At 38.3% G+C, this 14499-nt stretch overlaps 1 protein-coding gene across 7 annotated transcripts in view; it reads right to left on the bottom strand.

The window, feature by feature from the left end:
* The window catches only part of ralgapa1 (Ral GTPase activating protein catalytic subunit alpha 1), a 72066-nt gene that overhangs the window by 55797 nt on the left and 1770 nt on the right, over positions 1-14499 (bottom strand). For 6 of the 7 annotated variants that reach the window (XM_079633930.1, XM_079633929.1, XM_079633931.1 and 3 more), the window contains exons 2-11: positions 8743-8853; positions 6382-6431; positions 5738-5795; positions 4537-4580; positions 4121-4298; positions 2896-3011; positions 2439-2577; positions 2101-2309; positions 1075-1320; positions 509-679 (exon numbers count right to left, since the gene is read on the bottom strand). In XM_079633930.1, coding sequence (XP_079490056.1) covers positions 509-679; positions 1075-1320; positions 2101-2309; positions 2439-2577; positions 2896-3011; positions 4121-4298; positions 4537-4580; positions 5738-5795; positions 6382-6431; positions 8743-8853 — 1322 coding nt within the window. The remainder of the gene's footprint in view (positions 1-508; positions 680-1074; positions 1321-2100; positions 2310-2438; positions 2578-2895; positions 3012-4120; positions 4299-4536; positions 4581-5737; positions 5796-6381; positions 6432-8742; positions 8854-14499) is intronic. The other variant, XM_079633927.1, reaches the window with a different exon arrangement.

Below are 14499 nucleotides of genomic sequence, written 5' to 3'. Positions count from 1 at the left end.
ACCATTTGGATGTTCAATATAAAAAATGTATGCTGTTTTGCCTGTTTATATTAAGCATTTTTAACAAATATAAAAATATAAATATAATAACAGTTAAAATTATATTTATTTATGAATATAATATAATGTGGGTGACTATCTAATATGTCAGTGCACCATTTAGGACTCCCTGTTTTATGAAAAAAAAGTATATATATATACTTTGTTTTTTTTCACTAAAACTCCATTGCCGTAATATAATATAATATAATATAGAAAAGTGTGTTATATACACTATTTAATACTTTAGAAACTTAGAAAAAGTAAACATGAATTGGAAAAAATAAGCCCTGATATAAGCTCCTTGCAGCAACCTTGCCAGACTGACACCAATAATTAAAAAAGTGGATATTAGCCAATACCACCACATAATATATATCTGGTACAAAGAAACTAGGGACCAAGCTGTGCAGGCAGCGTCTAATAACAGTCTTAGCATTCCTCTGATATAAACTTCAGAGACACCCACCTCCTCCTCTTTATCAGTTCTCTGCTCGTGGGTAGAGTCCAGCTGGCCTGTGAATCGGTCTTCCTCTGGCTCTCTCATAAACACAGGCTTATCCTGCAGAGAGATCCACTCTTGATACACCCGCACCACCTTACGCATGGCTGCAGACTCACACATGGGCAATAGAAACGCCTGCAGAATATAATACACTCACTTATAATCACAGACAGAATCAGTGTATATATAGTATAGAGGAATCAGTGACTAAAGATATGAGATTCATTAGCTGGCCATCTTTCCACTTCATGTGTGCAAACTTGACAGCCATTGCCAGTCCCCAAGACCATAAGTAAACATTAAGTGCACCATTTTAAACAGGGTTTTTGAGATAAAATATGGGCTGTAAAAATCCCCATTCATGTTCCTCTTTGTGAACTCCAATCAACTTGTCTATCACTAGGACACAGAAGTCCCCGAAAAGAACAATCAACCTCTCATAACCACTTCTTCAAAATGATCCAGACTTCTTCCTCTGTCATTGATATTTAGATTTAGTGAAGCGCTTCTGTTCGACGTGGGAGGGTTACCTGTCGAAAGATCTCAGTGATAAAGTTGACATTGGTTCTAGAGGAGCACAGGACCCGGCGCACCACCTCAATGTCGGTGAGGTGCTCTTCGTCCATGCTGCAAAGGCTAGAGGAGCTGGGCTCTCTCTCTGTCAGGGTGCTGGTGTTTGAGTGCGACTGCTCCGGCTCGCCAGCCCCACCCCCATCCAGACCATCTGTCCTCAGGCCGCCATCCTCCCCTCGAGCAGCCAGGCCCACCGCCGCTCTCTGAAACAGCAGCAACATTGCAAAAATGCACGTTTACAGCTTGTTCAATGGTGCTGAGACAACCTCAGGAGCAACCTGGAGTTAAATGTGCAGCATTTTGGTTACTAATCCAAACCTTAGTTCACGCAAAAACGAGAACACCATTGAAAGTCCAGGTAACCTAACCTTTTAAGATAAAAAAAAAAAATCATAAAATGTGTTGTAAAATGAATCCACATGAACCAAAAGGATCCAAGTCTTGTGAAAAGACATGATCGTTTTATATGATGAACATGTTTACTTTAGGCTTTTATTCACATATAAACACACAAGCATCACATTCGTTAAACATGGAAGCTTCACATGCTAGAACAAACCTCATTGGTTTGCATGTTTGAGTTTCCATGTTTACTATATGTGATGTGCCCTATTTATGTGTGCATGTATGTTTATTGATCATTGGCTAGATGTAAATAAAAGCCTACATTAAATCTGTTCATCATATAAAGAAATCATATCTCTTCACAAGGCTTGGAGTTAACCACTCAATGCATATGGATTCATTTTACGACGCCTTTATGACCTTTTTATGATAAGAGGGCATAAACCTCTCTGTTTTTATTAAAAAATATCTTTATTTGTGTTTCGAAGTTTAACCAAGTTTGAAATGACACAAAGGCGAGTAACTACTGATGACAGAATTTTCATTTCTGAGTGAAATAACACTTTAAAAGTCAGACCAACCCTAATAGTGCTTTGCGACCATTACTGCATCATACATGAGAAGATCTGTGTTGCTACCTGGATATTCTTTGGCACGATTTCTCCTTCCATGCCAGGGATGTTTGTTCCTGTGTTTGACCGTGGCTCCAGCCAGAAGGAGACCAGCCAGCGAATAAATATGACTCTGGCATTGAGGAAGTTCTCTTTAGTGCAGTACAGGGCTTCATTGGTCTCTGGGTCTCTTTTAACAACTATGTAGTAAGGCTTTGGTCTCATGGGTGGAACCTCTATTATAAAACAGGACACAAATACAAATTAGACATCTTACCCTGAGCAATTATAACTAGCTTTGTCACAGCAAAAACAATGAGAAAAAAAAAGGTTAATTTGTCATGAAGGATTTCATTAACTCTTACCCAGAATAGGATTGTACAAACTGGTCTCCTTGGAGAAGTTGGGGAAGATATGGGGCAGGTAATACTTTTTGAAATTGGCGAACAGGAAGGCGAACCCCTTCTCATGGTTCTCCTTGCACTTCCACTCCAGGCTTTTGGCCTGTAGGGGCAGAGAACACACATGGCAAGCTGAGCACATACACAGCAGCTAAGACAGAACAGCCTGTTTGTGTTTCGTGGAGGACAGTGGGGTTGGTGGAGGCAGGCAGTGCGTGGTGCAGTTGTTTATGTTGGGGAGGGTGTGAAGCAGAGCAGCCGTTGTAGCGCCAGGGAAACGCACCACTGCAGCAAGGGTTTCTGGCATCAACTGCATGCAGATCTGGGGTCAGTGGCATGTAAGTTTGGTTTCCACAGCTTTAGCGTTGGGTCTGCGCCAGCCATGTTAGCATCAGCAGTGTTAGTAGGAAGAGGGGAGTACCTGGTTTACCATGTATTTTAGTAGAGCCTCCAGGAAGTAGCCAGTGAGATCCTCCTGGAATTTATCACCTGACTGAGGAGGCACCAGCGGGCTGATCTCCTCTGGAGTCACTTGAGCTGCAGCAATGGACAAAAAGATGTGCTTTAAAGGGGATATAACATCAGATGTGAGTTTAATTTACCATGCAGAGATACTCAAAAAGCTCCCAGCACAGTCCAAAAAAACATTTATTGAAACTGAGTTACAGAACAGGCCATTCAGAAGTAGTTGTGGTTTGGGGCACGTTTGCTGCGGTCCGAGTGCGATTGACAGCATTGGTCTGGGTTCACACTCACTTGAGTCTATGAGCATTTCCATTCATCTTATGTCATCATAAAGGTGCACGGCGTATGATAGAAAACAGAATGCAGGCAAATATATTGTGTTTTTTATTAATTTGGTGCTATTATGCTCAGCAGAATGAACGACTGGGGCGCATGAAGGTGGCTTTCTGCTGCTTGCAAATTGACTCTTTTGAGGACACCGCGGATTATGAGCCATTCATTTGCCGCTCTGATTGCACTCTGCACGATGACACTGCATTCTTACTCTCGCTCGTATCCAAGGTAAATCACCACCACTGTCATCCCCTAGTATGCGCTGTTGAATTAGTGACGTCATCTTTGGCTAAAATGTATGCACAGGTTACTTTACTGACTGAGCAAGTGTGCACCAAAGTGCGAGTTCTCCCATATGCATGCAAATCACACTACAGTTCCAGTGCAACCACCTCTAACAGGTTAGTCTCTGGTTCGGTAGCCCGGTGCACTCCCGGGTCCGTATGACAGCTTTCACATTACCAATTTTTCATGCGGACTGTGCCCCATTACAACTAAACTGCCCGTGTGAAAGCACCCTATGACATCCCAACAATTAACCAGTGTTGTTATTAATAAACTAAAACTATTGAAAATCATTTTCATTATATGAAATCAAGGTGAAATAAAATTAAATAAATACTAGATTTAAAAAACTTTACTACAATAACTTTAATTCTACAGGTTGGAAAGAGGATGGAAAATGGTCATGAAAATTAAATGATGGCTATTTTGGTCAGAGAAACCTTGACTAACACTATACATGACCTCAAGAGACTAAATAAAAAATGTAAAAAAGCTCTGTGAAAGATTTGGGTTATCAGTTTTCATGAGACAGAAGGTGTGAGTGACAGTGAACAAACACTCACTCTCCTGAAGGTTAAGGGGAGGGCTGATCAGATTATCCAGGGTTCGGGGGCCCAGCTCGGACTGTGGTGCAGGGAATCCTGGGATCAGACAGGCGAAGATCCAGAGCTGCTCTCTCAGAGCATTGTGCTGCAGAGCCTGCATCCACAGAAGGAACAGACGCACTCCTTCCCTGCGGATCTATGCACCACACATACAACCACATTATTGATTACAATTTTTAGCTGCTCTCACAGCCTTGGTTGTGTCAGCAAAAAAAAAATAAAGAAGTTGTTTCAGAGGCTATATATAATATGTCATAATAAAAAAATAAGGACAGAACATATTTCTTCTTTAAGATTCTTAAAAAATAAACACTCATACAAAGATTATTGAGATACCTTTAAAATATTGTAAATTATTTATTAAAATGTAATACCTTCAGGGAGTTTCCAGTGTGTAACAGTTTCTTGAGAACGAGACCTATGAAGCAACACAGTTGTTTAGTCTGAGGAAAAAATTCATAACTTTCAAATGAGCTAGCTTACTGAGCTAACTGGATAATTCTGGAAAACATGTTTGCTCTGGTCTCTGCTTATTTGCTGTCAGTGATGTTTATTTGTTTGTATATATATGTAATTTGGGTTTACTGAGAAGAGAGCAAAATAAAATAAAACTGAAAATGATTTAACCTTCATGTTAAAGCATTGTTTATCTCATTTAATCAGTGATGAAGGACTGTAATGTCAGAGTTCTCGGTCAGATCTGGGAGTTTCTGGGCCCCAGATCCATGGCATTCTCTGTGTTTATCTTGGTGGTCTGTGTATCCTTCTGCTAAAAGACTTCAAAGCAGAGGAAAAGGAGAGACCACCGGCCAATACAAGATGTTAAGCCACTAAAATCAGGCGCAAGATACATTACATCTCTTCCATGGTAATTAGCCTTGCTGAAAAAGTCAAGTGTTACCGGTGTTACACTTTGTTCTTTCGTACACCGATTACATCATTTGCCCTTCGTGGCATCGCCCACACTGTGTTGCAGAGTTGAAGCACAGTGAAGCTGGAGTCAGGTTTAACAAATCATGTGACAAGAGTAAGGAGAGAAGACTGACAGGACGATGGCAGAGGATTTGGTGCGCATCCTGACCATCATTATTTGACAGGTATTTTATCTTGTAAAATGTGGGGTCAGCACCGCCTCTCCCTATACACATGTACATGTGATCGTGAATTCGAAGTGAAAAGCAAGCGCGCATTCAAAAGCGATTTCAATACCCTGCATATAGATAGTGGCTCCCTGATGCTCTAAAATTATATACAATATCTCCCAAGTTTAATTGTGAGAAAATTTCTTCACGAGACATCGCTAAAGATTGTTTTTAACATAAATGAATATACTTCAGCAAGGAAGGATGCATTAAACGAATCAAAACTGACAGTAAAAACATTTATAATGTTACAAAGGACTTCCATTTAAAATAAATACTGATCTTTCAGATTTTCTATTCATCACAGGAAAAAAAAAAGTTCCACAAAATTGTATAATTGTAAAATATGAATAACTGTTTTCAACATTGATAATAATAAGAAATGTTTCTTGAGCACCAAATAAGCATATTAGAATGAGTAGTTAATGTTCACCTATGCTGTGGAACTGCCATCTCCCTTGTATTCGCTCTGGTAACAGCTGTAGGATTTTCTGCAAGATAAGCACATGGATTTGACTGCAGACATATACAGTATATAAAAATTAGTACAACTTAAACATCTCAATAAATATATCGAGAGATTAAAATAAGAGTGTAGCACATATTTACATTTCAAAACAGATTCGTGCAAAAACGCATTATTGGGCTTCCTTGCGACATTAAAACAGGTTGGAATGTTGAAATAGCTCTCCTACACACAAACATCATGCCTGTCTCGTCATGATGGTGCATTTAAAGTGTCTCCAGCCTTCACCATTACAAACAGCCCATAGGGGAAAAAGCAAAAGCTAAAGCGTGACTCATTAGAAGTGCTTTTGGGTGCGGCAAAGAACACCTGTTTTCTGTTTGTGAAGCGTATCGGTTATCTGTCAGCCGTACATCAATCACTCTCTTATCAATGATTTCATTACTGATGACAATGTTTCAGCAAATACTTAGTGGATCATACATATAACATTGTGGACATCTTGGACCAGATAGGAGTATTTGAATAAGAGCTGACATGATGAAACCAAACCTGATGAGGTTGAGCTAATGCGTTTAAATAGCCATTAAGTGCTTATCTACATTTCTTACCTCAAATATAAAAAGAATAGAATCAAGCTCCTCTCGTTGCGATTTGTGACCTACAGGAAAGAGCAAACAAACACAAAACATGTTGAAAGTCACCAAGGGATCACAGAAACCCACAGGGCTGATAATAATAGCTCAACAAACAAGGATTACCTATCTTCTATGGGCACATGGAAACATAGGCACTCAGCAACATGTGGCATCAAGACCAGCTCACAGCAATCTTTTGAATACATTTTAATGAAAGATGTACTAGTATTAAGTATTAAGAAAAGTAAATCTGGATAGAGAGTGAGCAATGCCCTAAACAATTTTTTGTCAAGATTTTATAATTCAAAGTCGCATTAAATGGAAATTCTATTTTCTACATGCATGTTTTAGATCTTATTGTGGATGATTCATCCACGCATGTTTCATTTTCAAAAAAGTTTTGTTGACCTTGTAATTTCTAATCAAAATGTAATAACTCAATGTTCCGGTTAAAAAGACAAACATTTCTGTGGTAATTAATGCCGGACTTCTTCAATAATTTTGTCCACTTAAAGGGGCTATATGTAAGAATTACATGTTTTAATCGCTTTTTTATTGGCAATGCGTAAACCACTTGTAATGGAAAAAAAAAAAAAAAAAAAAAAAAACCTAGACCTTCTTCCGACTTGTAGCCTGTAGACTGATTTTTATGTGAAGAACTTGGGTCATTTTTGCCAGGAAAATCTTAAGTATGTGATGTTTACGGATGCTCTCGAGAACCTCTACTGCTCTATGACACATGAAATGAATGCTTATACAGTGTTCAGGATAATGCCGAAAGAGCTATTCTGTACTGTAATGTTAATGTGTCATGCAAAGAAAAGAGACTAATTCAAACTATAGTCTCACATAGCCAGATTGCCTATAGTCTACAGTCTCAAATATACTTCATAATCAAACTATCCAAACAGTGTCATTTTGATTACCGCATCAGTCGACATAATGCCGCTGAATTGTAGAGTTTGTGTAAACATATCCACATCGCTATGATCAGATGCTTTCTTAACTGCTGTTTTCTCACTGCTGTCATTGTTGTTGTGTGTTTTTGTTATTAAGAGGAAACCGTGCAGCACATTTTTACATATTCATCTAAACGTCCCTCTCAGCAGGGTGGATGGCGTTCCAACTTCTTTTTACTTCTAAGCGAACAACAAAAGAGAACTTCAGCGTGAGTATATAGGGGCATTGGATCACGTTCAGTCTCTTGTATGTTACGTGTGCATGAGTGCGACAACGATCAAAAAGTTTCTGGCTGCAGTTCACTTAACGGCCACTGGTGTTGCTGATAACATAGGTTTCTGAATTCTACATATAGCATTAACCCCCCCAACCCCTTTTTAACAAAAAAATGTTTTAAGTGCAAAAAACTCACTTTTATTTTTCGATAATCCAATTCACTCGACTTTAAGAACCTACTCTATACAAGAGTATGAAGGACGCTTAAGAAGCAGATTCAGATTCAGAATTGCGTCAGAATTTAATTCATAATGCAATGCAAGTGTTGTCAGTAAGCAATGTAGCACGTCCTGATTTTGCCGAGTCAGAAGCGTTCCTGGGTCTACATATTTTGTTGATCCTGGAACAACATTCCTGTCCGAAAATGTAATCATAACCTTATGCCTACCCCTAAATCTAACCCTACCCATAAGTTATACCTAAAATCAGAGAGAAATGAGAAATGTGAATAACACTGATGTAGAAGTGCCTAACCCAGGCTGTAAGCCTAAACTTGACATAAACTGTAAACTTGTTCCTCAAATCTGATTGATTGGGTTGATTGGAATGTTGTTCCAGAATCAACAAAGATGTTGATCCAGAAAAAAACATGTTGCACTTGGTGAAATCAGGATATGCAAGCAAAGTAATGGGAGCACATTAAGGGCAACTCGTATGTTCGTTTTCTTCTTTTAGGTCCACATGCTGGTTAACATTATTGCTTGTACAATTGCTTGTTGCAAGGATAACAATCTGAACCAGCTACAGTGCAGTAGATGCAGAAGAACAAGAGAACATGTTAAGACATCAAATGAGAGGTCAACGGCAGTGAACAGCTCTCTGTATACTCAATGAGCAACTGTGCAGTGTTCCGAGACACTGGCTGTGCTCTCTGTGCACTATAATGAGCCCGTGTGACCGGACATGGCTAACTGAGGGCTGGCTAATTTTCGTCATAAGCCATTTCACGGAAACTTGCTCATTAACACTGAATTCTGACAGTGTGTCTGCAGGGAGCACACAGTGAGTAGGGCAGTTGAAAAACAATGCAATTGAACCTAACCCAAACTATAAAACAACAGTCTATACAAGACAAAACTAAAAGATTGTAGATCTTACCTTTCTGTTTCAGGTTAACCTCGATGGTGACAAAATTTTCAAAGAACACATAGTAGATGTAGGAGTAATTCTGCTCGAAGAGGTGTTTGAGTTCAGCAGGCTCCGCATTTTCTGCAAAATAAAATAAAAATAACAATGATTGAGCTAGACATTTAGGATTCCCCCCCAGAACTTTAGGATCATGACAAACAAACAATACTTCATTGTGTACTGTACTGTGTAAAATGCCCCCTAATGATTGGTCTCTCTTTCAAGCACACAATCGGTCTATTTTATCATTTGTCTCTTTCAGCGTGCAGGATGTGAGCGGGTCTCTTTACTGATGCTGAAGTCTACTTCAACCTGCAGCCCAGCAACACAAGTCAATATTTGTGCTTTAAAGCTCCTCCACACAGTCCAGCTCCACTCATCATCCTAATGCAGCCGGTCCTCTTCACAGACACGCTCCCGCAGTGTCCAGCAACCTCAGGCAAGCACCTGCTTCATTCTGTTTATAGAGCTGTGAGCCAGCATGAACACCAGAGCCAACACAGAGATATGCTGGGTATCTTTGGGCACACTAGAAATGTGCACAAGTAATCGACTAGTAAATTGCATGCACACTTGCCTGTATTCCAACAGATGAGGATTGTCATTTTTCCTCAACAAAATAAATATCTTAACAGAAACATGTATTTCTTAGTTTCTGCATGTGCTAACGGGTGACATTGTTTCAAATCATGAAACATGTTTGTGTTGACTTTGATGGCACGCAGTGCAGGCTGCGATATTAATACCATTACATGTTCTGTCTCTAAGAAATGCACATTTAACAGTATCTTGAGTTGACAGTAGGAGTAGCTTGAGTTAGGATGCAGATGTAAATTTATATTCATTAACAAAAAACGTAACATAACATCTGTAAAAAATGGTAACAACCATTTTTATATGGTAAAATTTTAATATTTTTACTGTATTTAGTTTCATTAAACTTAATCATTGGTCTTCCATAGTAGCATACATTTAGATCACGATAACCACAGTTAAAACCAACCTGAATTAATAATTCAAAGTTTAGGCTAATAATATTATTATTACACTGCCATGGTAAAATGCTACTATATGGTTTCTATGGTATTTGTATGAAAAACAGTATCTAGGCTAAATATCCTAATTATATAGCTTAATCACAAAATGCTGTAATTATATTCCATTAGCCTACTCCTTTATTAATAACATGAATCTCTACATTAATAATATTATAAAATTATATATGAAAATCCCACATTTCTGCCACAATACCATGGTGCAGTTAGTGTTATAATAAATCCATGGTAAATTTGTAGATTGAAAAACCTTCTGAGTCTGACTGTATCTGTCACATTATGTTCAGCCTAGTTTCTTTATCATGGACTTTTAATTTGTTTTCATGTTCACCATGTGTTCCTTTGTTCAGTTTTCCCCACTCTTCATCATTAGTTAATATGTGTCAGCTGTGTTCTATTAATCATCCTCATTTGTGTTTGCTATATAAGTTGGTCCCTCACAATCATTCTCTGTCCGATCACCATTATGTGTAAGTGTGTGTTGCTCAACCTGTTTGCCAGTCTTCGGGATTGTAATTACCGGTAAAACTTTGTATTTGGAAATGATCTTCTTTTTCGTCTGCCTTCCTGCAACCCACTTTGACAGTATCGTTGCGCAGTGTTTCTCTTGTTTGTCAGCGCTGATTCATCTGGATTTAAACTAGTTTAAATCACCGAACGAACCTAAACCTTTTTATTAATATAATAATATTATTCACATATTTTTCACTCCTAAATAATAATAAAAATCAGTAGCCATACTAGTGGTTTCAAGAATTATGGAATTTCAATGAAATTGTTATCAGCTACTGAAATAGAGGGTACATACACTCAACCACAAAATTCCTCAAAATGCCCATCCCGAATTCAAAATGCCAATGAGCAGTGAGCCAAAGACCAATGAATTATACAGATTGTGGTGTATATCAAAAAGCTTTGAGAACAGACAGACAGGGGGGAATTTTGGCTGAAACTACAGTACATGAGAGAGAACAGGCCAACGGATGGTGCTACACTGGCTGTCGGAGATATTTGAGATCTAAAATAGAACACAGCAGAGAACGCAAGTGCCTGACAGAGCATTCGAATCGCTCAAAGATAATGGCCCTCATCTTTAAAGATGAACTGAACACCATGGAATGAACGACAGCGCTGACGCTCCTAAACTGTCAATCTCAAGGAAAGCCTAATGTATAAAGATGCATCTTAAAAACAGAACTAACTAAGATTTTGATGCTAGGATGTTGTGGGAGGTTGCCAGGAAATGTGCTTGCTAAGGTATTCGGAGTGGTTGCTAGATGGCCACTCTCTGGCCAAAGTCAAAAGAATGTAAATCTATGGGAATTTCAATCACTTAGAAAAGTTATTTAGAAAATATTCTAAAATATTGTAGAATTTTATATTCTAAAATATAGGGAAAAGTTTAGCCCTGTATGTACTATGAATGAACCGTAGTCAAAACACTGATAAAGGAAAGACTCTCTTTGAAAATGAACCAGAGTTTTTTCAGCCATTTTGCAATGATGGATGAGCCACACACACACAGTTACAACATTCGCCATGCGCTATAATGAAGCAACACACACACAAACATGTTGAACATGTTGCTTCATGTTTACTTATTCGGACTATTTGTTGTAAAGGTGCTCAAGTGGCTAATGTGACAGGATGCCTTCCCATACCAAACAAGAAAATATATGCTGCATGGAGATAGAAGAGGTATTATTTTAATTATATTTGGAATTTCTGTAAACAGATTTAATTAATGAAATAATATTCCCTAACGCAGTTTATAATGAAGGTTAGAAGACAGATACAACAGCTTGAAGTGACTCCCTCATGTATCCACTGCGTCTTCAGCAGTTCTGATGTCTGGAGTACATTAAGACTGTTATGTTCACTCTACATCCAACAACAAAACACATGAATTGCTTACAAGACATTCTTGTCGCTACAGCTGCTCTGGGTGGAGAAAATGGCAGAATGCGTACAGCTCACTCAGGGCGGAAACGCTAATACGGCAGAATCCGTCAGCAGTCGCGGGCAGAGCCTAAGAGGCGTGACGTCACATTGTCAGGAAATTAAACCGCTTGTTCTATGAGACTGTTGAGGTTTTATGGCGATTAAAAAATAGGAGTGGGTGGACTGGATTTGTATCATTTTAGGGTGGTTGTGTACTAGGGGTTGCACAGACTAGTAGACTTAAATGCTCTGCCATGACGCTTTAAGCTTGACGTTGACTTAGTCATGGCCTATATATAGACATTATGCGCCAGAGAAACGAGGGCGCAGCCATCTTTAGAATATTGTCTTTGAACTTCTGTTTTGCGGTGGCTCTGTATATCTCTATGGCATTGCTGTCCAGGAGTAATTCGCTTTTGAAGTGGATTTACTTAATGTAAAGTTAACGAAAGTTATCATTAGGATTGTAATGTTTAAAGCAGGTGTCTTAACAAATGTCAGTAGACCGGGAAGATTTTAACGAGCAGTTCATTCATATAGGCAAGATCACTGTAAGCATAGAGACCGGAAGACAAAAGACAACGAGTGCAGCGCTGAAAAGGGGCGGAGCTACATAAGGTCTAGAGGACGCAACAGGATAAGAAATCTTTTAAGTCCACTTTTCCAAACAGTTCAAAAGTAAATGCATACTCAGAGCGCGCTCCACAAGATATGATTGATTATACCATCTGGATGCTCAAAATTGATCATGAGAATGCACGTTTTAAAGAGCTTATGCTTATTGTACACGTAAGTTAATCTTTATTCTCTACTGCATGCTGCATTGTAATACACACACACACAGAACCTCGTACATCACGTGCAGATCGCGCGCACAGACACATTCAGTAACGCAGAAATGCATTCTCAACACTGTTCTGTGATTTATCAATAAAATAGCTTAGAAGCTGAAAATTTCAAGCATATTATATTTCAGTGACTAAAACCCACAGCTTCACTATTAGTAGAGAGACGATGCCAGGTAGAATTAATTCACACGCAATCGCTCTCAAGAACGCATTCATAAATTGTTTTTAATCTTTACTGTGCTACTTAATCTGTATCTGATTTAGAACGAGCAGAAATCTGTGAGAAAGAAATATAACGACATAAAGACAAAAGAACTGGAAAAAAAATAAGCTGTTATTTAGGAGCAATTACCTTGTGAGCAGCGCTGTCTGAGTCATTTAGCTGTGCACAAGGCAAGCTACGTTCGAGTCTCAGCACGATGTTCAGGCCTATTTGTTCATGACGTCATCAGCGACTAGTCAACGTCGAGACGATCATCACATAAATGTCGACTTTAAAAAATCTGAAATCGTTCAACCCCTAGGCTATTGTGTGCAAACACTGCCAACACACATTTATGTTCAAACAAACACCATATAAAACCATATGAATTTTGCATAAGGTCCCCTTTAAAGTAAAAGTACACATTTAAATCTACCCTTAAAAGTACAAATTCTACAAGTACAAAAGTAAATGTAATTGAGTCAATGTACTTCATTACTACCCACCTCTGTCTATGTGCAATAGTCATCATAGTGGTGAAGTCATTTCAATATTGGCAATCAATCAACCTTAAGATCTCGGGCAGTTCACAAGTTACTGAGTGTGCAGCGATCTGTTGAGCCCATTTAATGATGGACCTCGTATAAAATATGACTGCTGATCACAACAACAATTCTCAAGCTCAGCATGGCAATTGATCTGTGCACAGAAAGTCTAATGTACTGTAGTAATGCAGGACGCCAGCTTTGAGCTAAATCGATTTTAAATTCACATCAGAAGTTCATTTCAAATAGTCGCAGATGCATTTGAATAACAGGTAGCCTAGTTCTTAAACAGTATTGTGTGCTTATCAGAGCCGTTTCTCAAACACACCCATCCGTTTATTTAGGCTACTTCACTTCCTCAGGTCCACAAAGGCTGTTGTGCACAGGGTCTGATCTAGGCCATGATAAGTGGATGTGTGAATATAATGTTTAATAATGTTGAGCTTATCACTTCAGGGAAACTTCACTTCATTGCTGTATAATATGCATTTAAAATATCAAGGAGCTGATACATACAACACAACATTAAATTAATAATGTTGGTCATAACTTGGTCATACTATACCATGATCATGATATTTTGCAATTCTTTGTTTAGTGCATTCAAAACTGCAATATATTCAACACCATTCAGAAGTCTGGAATCAGTACAAAAAAATAATAATAATAATACTTTTATTCAGCAAGGACACATTAACTTGACCATGAGTGACAGTCAAGACATAAAATTACTAAATGCTGTTCTTTGGAACATCCTGAAAGTATAATAAAAACATATAATGGTTTCCACAAACGTGATATTAAGCAGAAAACGTTTATTTTAAATTGTAATAATATTTCACAGTATTACTGGTTTAATGTATTTTGACCAAATAAATGCAGCCTTAATGAAAATAAGAGACTTTCAAAATAATTTCAAAATATTACCAACCCCAAACTTTTTGAACTGTAGTGTATATTTCTAGCTTGTTTGTTTTGGGAAAATTAAAATAAGTAAGCAAAGCCACCTCCGTTTTGCTCCTTTTCCCCTAAAAATATAATTGTGAAAAGTGCATAAAAATATTATTTTTTCTGCCATGCACACACAATATACTGAGGCAAAATGTTAGGCTGATTCTTTGAAATACACATTAGGC

This window comes from Phoxinus phoxinus (assembly GCF_949152265.1).
Source record: "Phoxinus phoxinus genome assembly, chromosome: 13".
Lineage (NCBI taxonomy): Eukaryota > Metazoa > Chordata > Actinopteri > Cypriniformes > Leuciscidae > Phoxinus > Phoxinus phoxinus.
This window is presented reverse-complemented; position numbering and strand designations above follow the sequence as displayed.